Genomic DNA, 18,157 nt, shown 5'->3' with positions numbered 1-18,157 from the left:
TTGTATGGGCTTGTTTCTAAAGTGTAGTTGCTTATTTCGGCTTGTTTCTAAAGTATAGTTACTTATTTGGCCTTGTTTCTTAATGTTGTATATAAACATGTTCATGGCAAGAACCCCAAGATTAATATACAGTATATGTATTAATACTAATGGAACATAATTCCTACAAAAATATACATTAAATGAAAACATTTTACCATACAAGATTTGTGTTGGTAAAATGTTTAAAGAATAATCACAAAAATATTTTTGTAGTTGATTAAAATAGCAGATCTACAAGCTCACAACTTGTAGATCGTCTATTTTCGAATAGCCGAGTTGCTTCTTTTGGGCTTGTTTGGCCAATATACTAATTCACTTCTCATTGTGTTCACACAGAATCAAAACACTAAATGCTGTTGTCATCGTCTCATTCCACTTTGACATTCTAGTCAAAACAAATTGTCCCGTCCCCCCCGTCCCCCCCCAATTGGCTGCACATTCCCATTTGCATTGACAGTTCATTGGGTAAATCATGGCATGCAAGATATTGTGTAAAATGAGCATTATGTTTGTACAAAAGATAAGGTCAGCATGATGCGTCTTTGGAGTGAGTAACTTCCCATCGCACAATTGAAGAGTAATGGAGAACACATGCTGTCATTTCCAAGGGATGCAGTCAAGGGATACAGATGTAAACACGGCGGGTTGTAGCACAAATGCAAATTTGTGTCTGTTCTCCCTCAAAGTGTTTCCCTTGGTGCCTTCAAAGGCATAAGACATCAGGTATGTGGATGTATTGCTGTGGCCAGGAGAGAATGCACGCCCAATGAAGATCAAGTGGAACTTGACTGTACTGTTTGTACAAGGGGACAAACAGTAAAATAAAAAGTGAAACAACCAATAAAAAACGGAAATATGAAATAAAAGTTTCATATTTTGTGTCCAGGAATTTTATTGACCGTGACAGCAATGTACACAAACTGTCCACAAACTTGATGCAAATACTTGTCTGGGTTTATATATCAGAAGACATTTGACTCGAGGACAAGGACATTGTTGTAGATCAGGGGTCTGCAACCTTTTTGACATGAAGTGCCATGTTTTCATTATCTTTATAGTCAATGTGCCATATCAACATTAATTAAAATTTTGATGCCACATTAAAATGTAATATTTCCAACTGATCTTCATTGTCCATGGGCTATAGTCTACTGTACATAATAACCTTTATTTATTTTTCTTCTTCTTTAGAAATATTTTCTTTCACATCAGGATGTAATGATCATTAGACCGCCTATCTCCCAGACTCCCTCCCCACTCCCCAGTCAGAGTTTGAATGAATGTAGAATTATGTGCAGGATGTAATTGGTATAGATGTGAGTGGACTTAATTTAACTGACTAAACTTTTGTTGAATATTTCATTTAAAAAATGTGTGAGCTCGTAGAGCGGCTATTTTGGGTGAATGTTCTGCCCAAAATAGCAAAATGATGTAAAATATAGATTTTCTATCAAAGCTAAAATTAGAGTGAAAGAAAGCACAGAGCCATCTAGGTTGAGCTTGAGCATATGTAGGCCAGTAAGGCCACGCAAACACACACAGATGCCAAAACTGCGAGAGACCAAACGTCTTTGAGACGATGATTTATATTCTTCAATCGTACGGTTGAACTCCGCCAGACAGTGGCTACACATGGAGATCCCTTATTGGTTTTCATGTGAATAAGGCCGCTAGCCTCTTTAACCCTTCTCAGTAATATCAATTAGTTGGCTGCTAAACTCAGGGTGAAGCCTGCTCTGTCTGCAGGCCACCCGGCCAGATTAACTGTGATTACATGGACCAGTGTTTACTTTTCCCAGAGTACTTAGCTGTCTGTATCTTTTATTCATATACCTTCATTTCCATTGCTCTTTTCATTTATCCTTCTTTTGCTAGCTTACACTAAAATGTCCAGAAGCCAGATAAGCACTAATACACCATACATTGGGATTAGCTAGTCTAAATTTATTTGATGCTACATTTTAAGACTGTTTAGCTTGAAGATGAACAATGGCATGTTTTTCAAAACAAAGTGCCATGACAAAGTGCCATGTTCCACTATTCTCACGGAATGAGGAAATTCCAAGACTCATTTTTCAAAACTATTTTGCAACAAATGATTATACGCTCAATTGTTATATTCTGGGAATACAGTGATGACTATGATAGAGTGGGTGTGGTCCATGGTCAAAGAGATATTTTACTGCACACTGAATAGTGAATACCCTTCTAGCTTTCAGAGTTCAAAAGACATACCGGTACTTCAGTTGACTGCATGTTCCTATATATGGCAGGGTCAAGGCATTCAGCTGTTCACAGAGGAGATGCATGAGTTAGATCAGGGGTCTTCAACGTTTTCAGGCCAAGGACCCCTTAGTTGAGAGAGAGATGAAGCAGGGACCCCCACTACATATTGTATAAATTTGTGTTGCAGATTTTCATAGATTTCATAGATAGATTCATAGACTTGTTTGACAGCACTGTCATCAGTCTATGTTGGATTTGTGTTAATGTGTTTTTTTCAAACATTTAACCACTTAAACCATCGATACTTAGTCAATTTGATCTGTTCTTTTTTTTTTACCTCTACACCAAACCTATTTGCCAAAAATAGCCGATCTACAAGCTCTCAACGCCTCGCTGAGAGCTTGTAGATCTGCTATTTTGGCTAAAGTTAAAGGGTTGAAGTTGTTCATTTAAAATAATTATGCTATCACAAAGATTTGGAGGACCCCCTGTAGTAACTCTGGGGACCCCCTAGGGGTCCCAGACCCCCTGTTGAAGATCCCTGAGTTAGATACAAACTAGATCTATTACGCTGTTTTACAGTAGGCCTGTCGGTTCATCCCACTTAACTAGAAATAGACTCACTTTGACAAGCAACGACCAAATTTAAATAATATTTTGGTGAAAGACAGAAGACATCCATGCATTAATTATCCTTATTGAATATGCTCTGTTTAACATGAAACAGTTGCATGTATGTGTCTTGCTCCTAGAAAATAAGCATGCATGCTGAAGCATGCATGTTTAATATTCTGGATGTTCTGGATGTGATTAAGGCTAATCGTGACTTGCAATTTAAAATGGACACAATTGACATGAAAAGTAATATTATTATAAGCAGGCATAGTGGATTTGACAGTAGTTGCTACATACAAATATAACAACTGAGCTATACAAGAGTATTTTACGGGATAATTTACAAGTCTCCTAAATACTCCTTGTATCTATAGCAAAATGGTCTTTAGTCAAACTTTTGCCAATTTGCCCAAATCAAGTCAAATATCTTTGCCTCTAATTGCTATCACTAGCAGTTATCTATACTGGTTGGGTGCATGCTATCTGCTATATCTCCCAGCAATGTGCCTGAGGACACCCTCTAACTACACCCCCATCTCTCTCTCTCTCTCTCTCTCTCTCTCTCTCTCTCTCTCTCACACACACATACACACGAGCGCACACACACACGCACACACACACACACGCACGCACGCACGCACGCACGCACGCACACACGCACGCACACACACACACACACACACACACACGCACAACAAAACAACAAAACAACAAAACAACATTTAACAGCACATACTCCTGCTATTTAAATGGTGGAGGATGGGGGTGTGTCCCACAAAAGTCCATTTACAGTACGGGTCAGTACATCTCAAAGCCTTTACCGCGGCAGTCAAATTCTTTGTCCCTTTCATTCAGAGCAAGTTAGCTTGTACAGAGACCATACAAAGGCAGTGGGCATTATATTGTCTGGACTGACATTAACCCCTGATATTTCCACTGCTCTCCATTAAAGTCCCCTTTCCTTTCTCTATAACAGGGCAATTCTCACAGACACAGGGGTCATAGCAAACACTACTCTCAGATAGATACTTCTCGACAAAATAGGAAAGAAAGGAAGAAAGGAAGAAAGAAAGAAAGAAAGAAAGAAAGAAAGAAAGAAGCAAACAGCCACTTGAGTTCTACAGTGAGAATTAGTTCCATTATTTTGTGTTTTGTTAGGTTTGTGTTCTTTTTTTAAACAAATGTTTTACCAGCGGTGAAAGTGGTTGTACTCCTGTGCTCATTCTACTCCTATTGGCTCACAGCTCCTCATCCACTTTTCTGATAGACAAAATAAGAATAAGAATAAGAATGTGCACCGTTTTTATTTAAAAAAAAAACACACACACATTCACATTCCTCTCTTTTGAGTGAAATGGTTTTATGTGTATCCGTATCCCCAATAAGAGGTTAGAAACAGGTCAGTGCAATAGTTGCACGTCTTGTTGATAACAATAGTTACTCAGAACATCAGCTACGATTGTATTTCGCAGAAGGCATGTCAGACTATAGATACAAATTCAAAATCTAATCTTTTGAGGTGTGATGAAATGTCTTTAATATTCATTGTCATTGTTTTTAGTCTCAAAGATCTGTCAGCGACAGACATTCTGAAAGATATCAGTAAGATTATACGTGGTTCAAACAATTACATGGTAGATATTGTACATAGGGCCTTCACACGACCTGGCTTCCCATTGATTGAAGATAAAGTAGGTTTTGTAAGACACTTGTCACAGGGTTCTAGTTGACACTGTGAGTGTGAAGGGTCAAGAGTTCAGTTACCCTCCAAAATGTCAGTATTTCGTATTTCAGTGCATTTCTATAAATAATGCAGTGCATTTTCAAATGTTTTATATCAGTTTGTGTTATTGATGTTGCCCATAAATGTAAGTGGTTAAATAGTCTTCCAAAAAGTGATGTTTTGAGCTCTGTATCAAGAGTCACATCCAAACAAATTTATATCACATTTTTTTCAATCTCTATATTAGTGTAGCTCTGGTTATGTGGAATAATTTCGTTTTATTGTTATGTGATTGTGCAATATTCTGTGAAATGAAGCCGGCTTTCATGGTGTTAATAATTTCCAAATAATCCACTCCAGATATATGGTAAATGTGCAGTTTACTTTTATGTATGTCTGCTTTGCTTGAGAAAGGTTGGATGTTTATTTGGATGCCATCTGATGTAAATACAATTAACGCAGCGCTTCAAAACATAAAAACATTAAAAAGTTATGAGAGTGCCTACTGTCTTTGTTATGTGTACAAGGCTGTGGAAGGAGCTGTCTTGTGACAAACACGGGCATGAGGATGTAATGTATTCTCTGTCTTTTGATAATCTGAATATTGTAGACCCAAGGTGCCACATCATGCTGACCTATTACTGTAGGATATATTGTTATGAGAACAGCTTGTGACTGAGACATAAGGTTTGCGTATAACCATGGCCTGAGCCCTGTTTTTGGCAGATAACTAAAGGGGATTTATATATTTTTTAACCTGGGCCCTATTGATTTTATCATTTGGACCACAAACAAAGCGTGGGTGTAAAATATATTGGAATTGTTCCCTTTGGTCGCCATTCGCCTTGGTTGAGTGGCAAGCTTGTAATCCTAATTCAAACTATGCCTGTATTTTCTTTTCCTTGTTTTCTATTTTGCATTTTGCTTGGCCCCAAAGACCATTGGAATTGTGTTTTCAGACAGATATAATAATATAATAATTAAAATAATTTGAATTACCTCGATCAGTACATGAAATGTCCAAAGGCGAACGAATGGACCAATTTTAACTATTTTACACACAATCTTTGTTTGTAGACCAAATTATCTAAAATAAGGCCTCGAATTCCCCTACACTAACCTGTATTTTAATGTATTTTCCTGTGAGCTCATGTTATACATTTATCTTAGAAATACTCAAGTGTGCCAGACTCTGTTTGCCTCAATATTCGGACTGATCCAGGAGTCATTCACAATGATCTCAAAACCACAAGTTTCCAACTCCAGTTAGACCACTGTTGCTCGGTTCAACAAGTCCTGCATTCAAAAGGGCCTACATTTACAGCATTGATTTGAACACAATGATGCACTGCAGACAGCCCACACACAGACACACACACACGCACGCACGCACCCGCACGCACGCGCACGCACGCACGCACGCACGCACGCACGCACGCACGCACGCACGCACGCACGCACGCACGCACGCACGCACACACACACACACACACACACACACACACACACACACACACACACACATCTTAACCTCTCCAACTGCCAGGCTGAGGAATGCCAATGACTGAAGGGTCCTTGAGGCTGTCGACAGACGGGGCTGCATGGCAACAGACCCCCGCTCACCTGCAGACCCTTCCCTCCCCCTAAGTCTTATTTACCACCAGACCCAAAGACACACTGTGTTGCTGCCTGCATGGTGCCTCTTCTAACCACATGAATCCTGCATCCTCGCGTCCCTATTCTGGGGGCCAACATTCTGTGAAAATAGCAGATCTACAAGCTCTTGTGAGCTATTCTCTTCGCTATGGCTATTTCAGAGTTGGAAAAAGCACTGGACAGAATGTACCTTAATGGTACCTTAGATCAGTGGTTCTCAACCCTTTCAGGCTGTGATGCCCAAAATAATCTTATTTTAACTAACTGGGGGACCCCCCCCCCCACCCCACCCCACCCCACCTTGACAAGCACTAAGAGTTGAGGAATTACATTTTGTATAACACTGTTCTATTGTGAAAATAGCAGATTTATATGAATGTTGTCTATATGTCTATGATGTTGTGAGCATTTGATCGGCTAATTTCACAATTTGTAATTTTAGAGGTATTAAAAAGTCCTTAAATTGTCTCTTTAGAAATGTGCATAATACACTTAAACTTTATGTTGGGTTGTTTACTTTTGAGTGAGAAAACAATGTTGCACATTAAGTTAATCATTGGGACCACACAAAATAATTTGAGGTCCCGACCCACAGGTTGAGAACCACTGCCTTAGATGTGGATGCTCTTCTGCGCTATTCTCTTCGCTATGGCTATTTCAGAGGGGGAAAAGCTGACAGAATGTACCTTAATGGTATCTCTCCAATATAACTCATTGTCCAGTTACTACACTGTATGATTGTATCATCTTATAATATCATTAAAAAAAGAAGAAGAAAAAGTTTGTATCCAGCTTCTTGGCTTAACTAAAGATCTCAATATGGAATCTGGAGTCTCATTTCCCCTCATTACAAGTGATAAAATATGGCTTATTGGCTAATCATAACCCGTGGTTTCACAGCTAAAAACTAAATTAAATGAGGAATGGAAGAAAAAGAAAAAAACACCCAAAGCCCATCAACGCCCAAATCATAAAAGTCACACTACAGCCTGGTGTAATGGTGATGGCATTCCACCAAGGCTTATTGTTCTGAAGCATACGGTGCTGTTTTGGCAGTGTGTGAGCGCTTCTACAGTCTAGGGTCAATGGTGTTACACTTGTGAAGATATTGCAGACTGGATTTGTCATGTGAGCTCACAGCATGGACCCGTACGTCCTCTTCAGCTATTTCTGTCTGTGTAAAATCATGAGAACCACTTGAGCCAACACAAGACTGGAGGGCAATACTTTTTCTCTCGACAGAGCCAAGTCTTTTGTCTCCAATAACAACCTGACTCTATCTATCAAAATACAATAAAATAGATGTTGTTCTTTTTTTCTTCTTTTTTTTAAGCCATTGGAGGTCTGGTTCCTATGATGGGTGTTTGTTAGGGCCATGATAGAAAGGATGAAAAGCCCTTTACAATGGCCTTTGTGAGGATGTGGAATGACCAAACAAACACTTTCCCAGGGCTGGGTAATTCAGAGGGCGATCCCAAAAGGGCTTTCAGGTTGAACTCTGCAACTCATTATGGAATGTGCTGATTTGATTTACAATCTTAATGAGCTATAAACTGTACTGAATTGCTATTTTATAACAGTTGAACATACCGGTATATGGTAATTAATAACCCCATTCTTTCCCTTCCCTCTTTTTTAAAGTAGCTTAATCCAAAAATAATTTGCCTCCGAGGTTTATGGATGTGGCCCAGCCAAGTTACTGCAAGTGTACCTATATATATCATCATATACATAGAGCTGTAGTCAGAGTAAAGGAATAAAAATGCAATTTCCATGTAAAGATCTTGGTAAAGATTATTTAATTAGTTTATAAATATTTCTTTCTTTATTTCAGTATACAAAAAGACAGTATTTACATCCACACAAAAGTGGTTTACAAAATAGCATTGTAGGAGAATCCATGAGTTCAGTTCAAATAAAATAATTTGAACTGCCTGCATTTCAGACATTGTGGAGATAATGCACCTTTTTCACAAATGGCTCTCTCAGTTCTTTATTGTGTCGTTGTGCTCCTCAGTTGCACAGACATGACCGATAGGACCCATGCTCAGAGTCAAAAACACCAAACACGTCGAAAGTGTTCCACAACTGAAAAATACTCGAAGTTCCCTTTGTGTTGTTCCTTTTTCTGTCTGTCCGTCACTCCATGGGGGGAAAAACGTACCAAAGTACATTGAAAAGAAAACGTACCGTTCGAGTTTCATGGATCCTTACAGAACCCTTTTCATTTCCATGGAATGGTTCTGAAGCCAAACACCGGTCTGGGTGTTGTTGGCTTGGAGATACAACCCTCCTCCACCAGAATAAAATCCAATAGTATTTCTCTTAATAAAGATATAATAAAATAGACTTTCAGTATCCAAGTAGGGCAATTGTGTGCTTATTAACAAGAGGGAGAAAAAAAACATTAGGACGGTGGTCTTCACGTAAACCAACAGGCAATATCCCCACGTTCACGTTCGTGAAATGAAAAAACAAAACAAAACAAAACAAAACACGAACTGAAAAGTCCAACTGGCAGTTCAGGAGATTTGTGAAAAAAAAAAAGATTAGAAAAAAATAGACTTTTTTGGGGGAAATATACATACTAAAGCTTAAGACAAAAGTAAGCCTTGTTGTTATCGTAGTGCTTTGGTTATCTGTAGCCCCGATAGACACTGGGCCGGTTGGCTGGGTATTAAGGCATAGGACTGCTGGTTGTGCTGTTGTCGGCGGTAGGGATTCATTTGCAGACATATCTCTCTACCATTCTCTCACACTTTTTACAGGTCACATAGCAGCACCAGTGGTACTTGCAGTGGCAGCGCTCCACCAGTTTCTCTGAGTAGGGGTTGTAGCCACGACCACAGCACATCAGGTCACAGCTGTCACTGCCTACCGACGTTTTGTTGCACTGCCTGAATGATAAAGAATGAGACAAAAGAGCAAAACAAAAAAGTGAGACATAGGCCTATATATCTTTTATCTGTCCTGTCCTGCTGAGAAAAAGGTTAAATATTTTTCTCTACATGTGAATGGCTCTGAAAGCCCTGAAATGACTCAGAAAATTCCTGTGACAAACACAATTTGGTTTCCTGCCGAGGACAATTAAGTTTACAACTTTCTTCTGTGAATCATTTTGTCCAGCGCCGTGTACAATCACACAGACCACAAGGAGCTTACAATGGTCCCCAAACAGAGTTTGACCAATGTGCTTTTGTACTTTTGCACATTCATTTACCTAAATACTTGAGCAACGGATGCTTCGGAGCCTTTCATTTCAGAAGCCCGGGGCATCTTGAGGGAGCAGACAATAGCCCCACCATAAATCACATTGAATACACAGGGGGACCCTCCCTCCATTTAGCCTGCCCTCTACACATAATTGTATTGTTTTATAATGGCCAGAGTGTTAATGACCAGTGTGGTGAGAGAGACATTGGGAGAATGGTTGCCTGAGAGCGGGGTGCGGGTCACCGAGAACGTAGGACAGGCTAATTACAGTGGCAGGACCTTTGTGACCAGGCCATTGATAAACTAAACGAAATAAAACAGGAATATGTTTTTGTCAGGAGCCTAAAATCTGAACAGGAGTATCGCTATAAGTAGTACAGCACAAGTGTACATGGCCTGGGACACTGCGGACAGACATTCTTGCCCTATGTCAGAGAACTACCAGTGTTTGCTCGTGCTCTCGTCTCTCGTCAATGGGTCACACGGCTATCAATGCTGACGAGTAGCAAGATTAGAAGTCACTTCAAGGGTAAAGCCCGATAACACCGTCCTGAAGTGGCCACCACTGAGCAAGGGGTCTGAGAACATATTGCAAGATTGCACGGACCGCACAGAGGAGAAGCAGCAAGAGAACGGTGGGACAGCAGGAGACACTGTGACCTTGTGATCAAGTGTTTCTGGGACGGTGGGTGGTTGGAACATCCTCCAGATTCCAAACATACAGACAAACAGAAGCACGTATCGGCATCACACGTTCCCTCGACGACGGCCACCGATTGGGTGCCTCGTGACTCGGCATAAAGTGCTAAATATGTTGCAGGAAGTCTGTGACTGCTATACTATCAGGTGGGGGACACGGGATGCACGGGGCACAGTGAGTGTACTTGATGTGAAGCATGTCTTCAGGTTATCTACAGAGTGGCCAGGGACTGATGGACATATGATATGACTGAGGCATATGATGTTTGACATTTACACACCACTGGACGACTCCAGTCTCAGTGACGAATAAAACCTTCATAATCACATATTAGCAAGTAGTTCTTAATTAGGTTCTTGTATAAATAAAAACTGTGCCATGTTGAAAAGTACTATTAAAGTATACTGGAAGTCAAAGGATTCTGATCATATTGTTATCACTATTACTTAATGGTATTATTTAACAGAATACTCTTTGTCATCTGTAAGACATTAAATAAATCATCTGTCTGAGTAAACACTCTGATAGATGTTTAAATGGTTTATGTTGGTGGAATTGCCTGTGATGAAATTTGAACAATTGCAGGGGAACTTCAACAGCCGCACATAGGTCACTCTTGAAATGCATCATAAATGTGCTATGACACAAAATAAATTATACAGAAATATGAGCTATGCCACACTATAAATGCCTCCATCTGGGACATTTATCGTAATTTGGAGAATACAATAGAATGCACTAGCACACGTTTATAGCAAAAATGTGTGCAATTATTGTTTGACCAGAACTCTACCTGTGTGTGTGTGTGTGTGTGTGTGTGTGTGTGTGCGTGTGTGTGTGTGTGTGTGTGTGTGTGTGTGTGTGTGTCTGTCTATGTGTCTATGTGTCTGTCTGTCTATGTGTCTGTCTGTCTATGTGTGTGTGTGTGTGTGTGTGTGTGTGTGTGTGTGTGTGTGTGTGTGTGTGTGTGTGTGTGTGTCTGGCTTTCAGACAATGAGGTCCCTTACTAGCCACCAAGTTCTCACAGTACACACACCATCAACACAGACTACAAATAAAACATTGGGCATGAATGGAGCGAGTCTCTCTTTATCTTAGAGGGACCATTACCTATTTCCCCTTTTGTGTGGCACTCTCAAATTGATATCAGCTGAGTGCACTCAGGGCCTAAGAATAACGACATTAGTCATTGGCTCTGATAGCAGCATACAAGGGGCTCAGTCAGGGACACGTGCTTAGACATGTCACAGACAGGCCAATCTCAGGGATCACCAGTGGTTATCAGCCAACCTCCAAACGGGACGGAGCCATCAAGGAGGCCAACACTTCACTAAAGTCAACATCCTGGACGATCAGCCAAAAAAAAAAAAAAAAAAGATTGGTCACTTCCTGTTTGTTGCTCGGCCGGATCTGTCACTTCGGTTCGGATAATGAGTCAAAACAGGAAATGACAAAGTCATTCTTCTCACAACACCTTAACCACAGCTAACAGCTTCAAACTTTCAGTAAACACACGCGAGCACACACACACACACACACACTAGGGATGGGACGATAAGCGATATTATCGTATATTGTGATAAAAAACACTCACGATAATCTTATCATGGAGATTGAATTTATCGTGATATCGTCCTCCATCATGCACTGGGATCAATTCACATTTTATTTGCCGAGCTGCATATCCGGTACCACTTAAACCCTCTATAATTGGTAAAAGGTACTTATAATATACATACTTGTTACAGTCCTTTTTTCACTCTCTATCAAATGTCTTTGCCAGAAAATAGCCGATCTATAAGCTCACGACGCGTTGTGTTGCGACACTTTGTGAGCTTGTAGATCTGCTAGTCTTTGGCAAATGTTCCGCCCCAGGATAATAGATTTTGATTATCGCAATAATATCGTAAATCACGATTTATTTTGTCACAATAATCGTGATATGACATTTTCATATCGTCCCATCCCTAACGCACACGCACTCACACAGAGGGGGGTATGACCATTACCTGTCCTGCGTGCCGACAGAGCCAAGCTTGTCATTCTTGGTACAGAAGTCCGGGGAGCTCTGCAGGTACACCAGCTCATTCTCTCTCACTGGTCTGATGTCGATGTCTTTGGGCACCAGCTGCTTGCGTGTGCCCATGGGCCGGTGAACCACCTTGGTGGCAGACAGATACTTGGTCTTCAGGTCCATGGCAATGTCTCTCAGGTCTTGCAGGCCTCTCCAGCAGGTCCTTATCGAGCAGGAACCCGACACGCCGTGGCATTTACACTTCATTACCAACGCGTCTCTGAGGGCCTGGAGGGCAGGAGGGGGAGGACAGAGAGGTCAAATCCTGGATGTTTTTTTTTTTATTATTTGATATAAACAAACTACATTTCTCTTAATGCATTTAGGACGGGATCCCCTTTTGGGGTAGTTGTTGCTATGTACAGTATATAGCAACATATTTGTTTTTCAGTGTCAGGTCTAAATGGGTTAAATAAATAAAATTGGATTACACAATTGGATTTCGTCGCTGTCGGGTGTATGCCCAAAAGCTCTACTTTCCAGGAAATGGAAATAAAAGAACATGTGTTCCAATAGATCCAATCAAGCTCTTGTTAATACTTTTCACTAAATATTTATAATACTGACAGATGCACTTAAACACTTTAACTTTTCCACACTTTTTTTTAAAATAGCAAAAATAGCCAATCTACAAGCTCACAGAGCGTCGCATCACTACACGTTTTGAGTTTGCTATTGTGCCACTTTAGTGTAACACTGTAGTATGATGATGATTGATGAAGTAGGGCATTCGTTTATGATATGAGGTTTCTGCCCGACAGCAACGATATTATGTAATTATATTATTATTTCTACGACAGAATAGACTGGGAGAGTGTGTATGGGTGAGTATGGTCATACAGTATTTAACCCTGAGCATACCTGTCTCCCGACTTCGCTGTTGTGCAGGTGCATCAGCTTGTTGGCATGGGACCCCGCCTTCTTCATTTTCATGGGGGCGTCACTGAACTTGGAGCCCATGACTAGACCATAGTGCAGGTTGTCTGCACAGCCGCCCCAGCGGTAGCCCGGCTCTGGGATCTCTCCGGGGATAGGACCACACGAGCACAGCCGCAGGTCTCCTGACGTGCACGCCCGTGCTATCGTGTGACTGATGGCCGCAGCAGACAGGGCATACACGAACGCCGATTCCCTCGTTCCTGTCAGATAGGAAAGACACGGATCAGTGTTATGAGGGCACTGGTAGGTAGAGTTACTATAGGGGGTCCTCCAAATCTTTGTGTGATAGAAGCTTTTTTTTTCTTTTTCTATAATAAACACTTGAAGCGTCCATATTCTGAGAACTTTAGCCAAAAATAGCAGATCTACAAGCTCACAACGACTCGCACTGCGAGGCATTGTGAGCTTGTAGATCGGAGGTTTCGTATAGAGGGGAAAAAGAGCAGACTAAGTACAGATGGGTCAAGTTTATTAAGTACTGACAATTCAAGTGGTTAAATATCTGTAAAAACAAATTTACATTAACCCAAAATACACTGATGATTGTGCTATCAAACGATGCAACAATTATTGTATCTATGGGTTGTGGGGGGGCTTCATCTCTCTCTCGATTAAGGGGTCCTTGGCCTGAAAATGTTGAAGACCCCCGCTCTTGAGAGTTGAAAATGTCAATATCATTATCTACATCCAGAGAGATATGCACAGCGGATAAAGACTCCTGTCCTTGAAAACACATGTGCAACTGCTGGGCCTGGCTGGAACTGAATTCCATTAGAACTTTCTATCCTGTGTCCCTCCCTCCTTCGTCCTACTCTCAGGTTTCCTACCGTTTCGCTAAAAAGGAAAAGAAAAGTACTGATTAGAGTGAACTTCCCGTGTTCTTTTGAAATACTAAACGTAATTATCAAATATACCAAGGGTCTGTCGCTGCTCGCGCTATAACAATGGACCGGGCAGCGCTGATGTAATTGGTGATGATGTGCGTACACCAAGAGCACATGTGTTTGGGGCTAGAGAGCAAATGGAGATAAGATAACAATCATGCATAACCAAGGACGGACAGCAGATCAAAGCCATCCCTGGATAAAGAAGCGCCGCCTCCTGTCTCAAAGAGCCTCAAAGGATGTTCACTTGGCAAAAGGAATCTGTTTTCTTTTCCGGGGAGCAAGCCCTCACTCACACCCCTTTCTTTGGCCTACTCAAAGTGTTGTTACATCACACTCTAAGAGTAGAAAACAGACCACGCTGTCAGTAGATAATAGTAGATTTATCAATAATGAGACAATTATTAATCATATCTATGTATATATGTATATTCTTTTTTAAGGGAGTATATTTTCAAAGAACAGTTTATTACTAGCTTCTGCTGCGGGCTATTCAGAAATGTATGATGTAGGTTATTATGCATAATGAATTTATTTAGCAACATAAAATGTTGAAGATTAACAGGATTTTCGTTACAAAATGACAACATGAAATCACATATAATTCTCATTTATAACTCTCCTTTCATTATGTCTACATCATTTCCTTATTCTCAATATAAAACTCACACAAATTGTGGCGTGTGAGCCCAGACACTGTCAAGTTTATGAGCACCAGAGAATATCTTAAATGAAAAAGATGCAATTCATAAACAGGATTGACGACCTTGGCCTGGGATATACACGCAAAGTTTTTGAACATCAAGGAACTCAAAAACCATTGCCGTAAATATTCCACCCTCGTGAATAAACCTAATAAACCATTCAGATGTTCCTACTGAGATCTGAATCCATTAACAGACGATCACAATTAATCTAACCACTTTAACCTGGCGTGCCAATGTTGAGATGGAAATTATAGGCAAAAACAAAAAGCAGCATCGAACATTTTCTGAAAATGGACGCTCTACAAGCTCACAATACATCGCACTGTGATGTATTGTGAGCTTCTAGATTGGCTATTTTCAAAATGATTTATAAAAACGTTACAGTTAAGTGGTTCCCACGTTCTGTTTATGTACCTCTGTCCAGGTCTGGGCGATACTTTGGTGAATCGACGGGTATTTCAATGGAGGAGCAGTTCCAGCGCATGTCAGCGAAGGTCTTCTGGCAGGTTTTCTTGACCTCACGGGCAGCTTGAATGATGGTCTGCATGAGCTCCAGGTTGCTGCGGCACAGCTGGGCTTGAGAGGACACAAGGCCTGGCAGCTGTTTACAGTGCTGAGTCTGGTTGATGTATAACGACGTGGGGGTGTGTGATAGCGCTCTGCAATGGGAAACACAGGGATGGTGAGTTCAGCACACACGCAGCACAGAACGTATAATACTGTATGTATGCCTTAACCAGAATCAACCTGATTCTGAGCAGGCAAAAATAGGCGAACATTTGGGGAAAATAGCTGATGAACAAGCTCACAACGTGTCGCAGCAGGGGGCGTTGTGATGCGGACCTTTATGTGATGTGATGCGTTTTCACTATTTGACGTACAACAAAGGTATATGTATACATAGGTTGTTTAGGTTGTTAAAATGAATACGATGCATGAATTAAGGCATCAAATTTGAGAAATAGGCAACGATAAGTGGAATGTTTTGAGTTCCATTCCATGTACATTAGAGATTTTCTGTATGATTTCCAACATCTGAAATGATCAGTTCAGAAGATAAAACTGAAATAATCAGAACAGATTGCAGGAAGCAGGGGAAATTTTTGACTTGCTTTGGCAGAAGGGAACCAATTTATCATAATTTCATAATTTATCACAATTTCCTGCAGAAGATTCTGTCCGGTCTCTCTCACATGTTCCTCCTCTATGTGCCCTAAATTTCCTGTCTCTTTACACTGTCCTTTCTAAAAATAAAGCATAAAATGCCAAAACAGAAAGAAAGAAAGAAAGAAAGAAAGAAAGAAAGAAAGAAAGAAAAAAAGAAAGAAAGAGCGTTTTCACTTTTGTTTCAACACAGAGGTCCAGGGATATCTTTCATTGCAAAACAAAACACTACAGATAACCCAGATCTTAAGTAAGGATCTGTATCCTCTGTGTAGGTTCATCGCATGTCGAGTTCCGCGTCCACTGCTATTGAAAGGGTTAGCTCTCTGTGGCCTTAGTTTGACATGAACCACCTGTTTACAGATGATTAAAGAGTGCCCAGATTTCATTACAAGAATTTAAACCTATTGAGGATTAACTTAATAGAGGAACCACAGGAGGAGAAGGTCAGCTCTGATCTCTGCTTTCTGCGTCTTGCACTCTCCGGTCGAGTTCGTGAGAATGCCGCGTCTCGTCCTGCACCTTGGCCTGTTTCACATTAAGGTTGAGGGGCCGCCACTCATTGTGCCCTATGATAAGCTGCGACTCCCCTGTGCTCGTGGTAACCCGGCACTCACAGGTGTTTACAGCTGCATCTGTTTTGCATTGGGGGAGCCATGCATTATCAAGGCTGTGAGAGTCCTCACTTGGATTTAGCACATGCCATCCCTTTTCTCATGGGCACATGTGTGCGAATGTTACTGCTGTTAGTCCAATAACACTCGATACACAGTAAAATCCTCAGTGTTAACTACTCTGGGAGTGTAAATGGACTCAAATGGACGTGTGAGGGTCCATTTTTTTAATTAACATAGATGATTCTCTTGTGTAGTGCAAAAAAACGAAATGTCTTGTGATTGTGATAACATAAGCCTTTTCTTCAAATCATAACGTAGATTCAGTTCCTGAGGAAAATGAAATGCTTGTAGCCTACAAAGCAAAAAAGAATCTGTATCTCTCTGATGCATATCTGCTGTAAAATTAATCACTTCTCCCCTTTTTGTGATAATTACTTTCATGTTGCTTGCTAAAAATTAAGCGGCGGAGTGACATCCCCTCACGCACGGCCCGCACCACCAGGATGCTTTGTCGTTTCTCTCCTAATCCTTTCCTTTTCAAATCCTCGCATTGCCATACATTAGTATGTTCGATTCAATATGAGATATTACAACTGAACGCACAGGCAACTTTCATAGAAAACTGCATAAAAAACAAGGTTTCACGTGCTGAACCACGGCCATGTACAAATGCCGCCATTTTCCAATTCTGTATTGTGACACTGGAGTCCATTTCTTCTGCTCCCATCTAAACGCAGACATTTCAAGGCCACAAGTGGTACGACATCTCCAATGTGGGGTCCCCCTAACTCTGTCTACTCTGTGGAGCCTAACGACTAATACAGATTATTTATATCTATGTACCGGTATCTATACTGAAAAGTAAAAGACACTTGTTGTATGCAGTGAATAGTGAAATAGTGAAAATGTGGCTTTATTCAAAAATAGAATAGGCCTACTGCAAAGAATACTTACAGCCATTTGATTCCCGAACAGACCTGAGACAGCAGCAGAATGGTGAGCAGACCAACAGGCAAAATATACGAAGTGCTCCTCATGATTAGACTGTGGTTCCGATTCATAAAGGACAGAAATATAGGAGGCTGTTTAACTTCTTGGCTCAGAGAATCCACTCAAAGGTCAGTTGTCATGTCCACGTCTTCACCCTGTCATGAGAGAAGTCGAAGCATTCATGTTGAGGCAACACTCCAAAGTAAATATCGGTAAGCCAAATATATCGTGATCATAGGTTTTGCCATGTAATATTTTCAAATGAGATGGGAGGACTCGACACAGGATGATGTTCTTACAGGGTTGAGTAACCACTAGACTAGATTATGAGACAGCCTATCGAAGAGTAAAATAATACAAAAACAAACTAGTTTATCTGAGATAATGACTTAAAGGAAATCTGACATATAGTGAAGTCAGAAAAGGCATTTAAAGCATTTATACAAGCTAAAAGAACAGTACTTTTATCTATTATAGTCACATAATCAAAACATATAGACTAATAGCAGTGAACAATAGAGATGTGCTCATTTTCAACAGCAAAAGTTTCTAGGACAAAGGACATTTAACAATTTAGATACTCATGAGTGCTCTGAATAGAAATATA

The 18,157-nt window shown here is 40.6% G+C and overlaps 1 protein-coding gene across 1 annotated transcript; it reads right to left on the bottom strand.

The window, feature by feature from the left end:
* Positions 1 to 8,984: 8,984 nt before the first annotated feature.
* On the bottom strand, positions 8,985 to 17,597 carry wnt11 (wingless-type MMTV integration site family, member 11; the record flags this gene model as incomplete). Its single annotated transcript, XM_080748565.1, has 5 exons — positions 8,985 to 9,159; positions 12,185 to 12,477; positions 13,111 to 13,388; positions 15,194 to 15,438; positions 17,515 to 17,597. 5 exons carry the CDS (start codon positions 17,595 to 17,597, stop codon positions 8,985 to 8,987), a joined length of 1,074 nt encoding a protein of 357 aa, XP_080604691.1.
* Between the last annotated feature and the right edge of the window lie 560 nt (positions 17,598 to 18,157).

This window comes from Nannobrachium achirus (genome assembly GCF_963921795.1).
Source record: "Nannobrachium achirus genome assembly, chromosome: 19".
NCBI classification, from domain to species: Eukaryota; Metazoa; Chordata; class Actinopteri; order Myctophiformes; family Myctophidae; genus Nannobrachium; species Nannobrachium achirus.
Note: the sequence above shows the minus strand (reverse complement) of the source record. Positions and strands in the feature narration are given on the sequence as shown.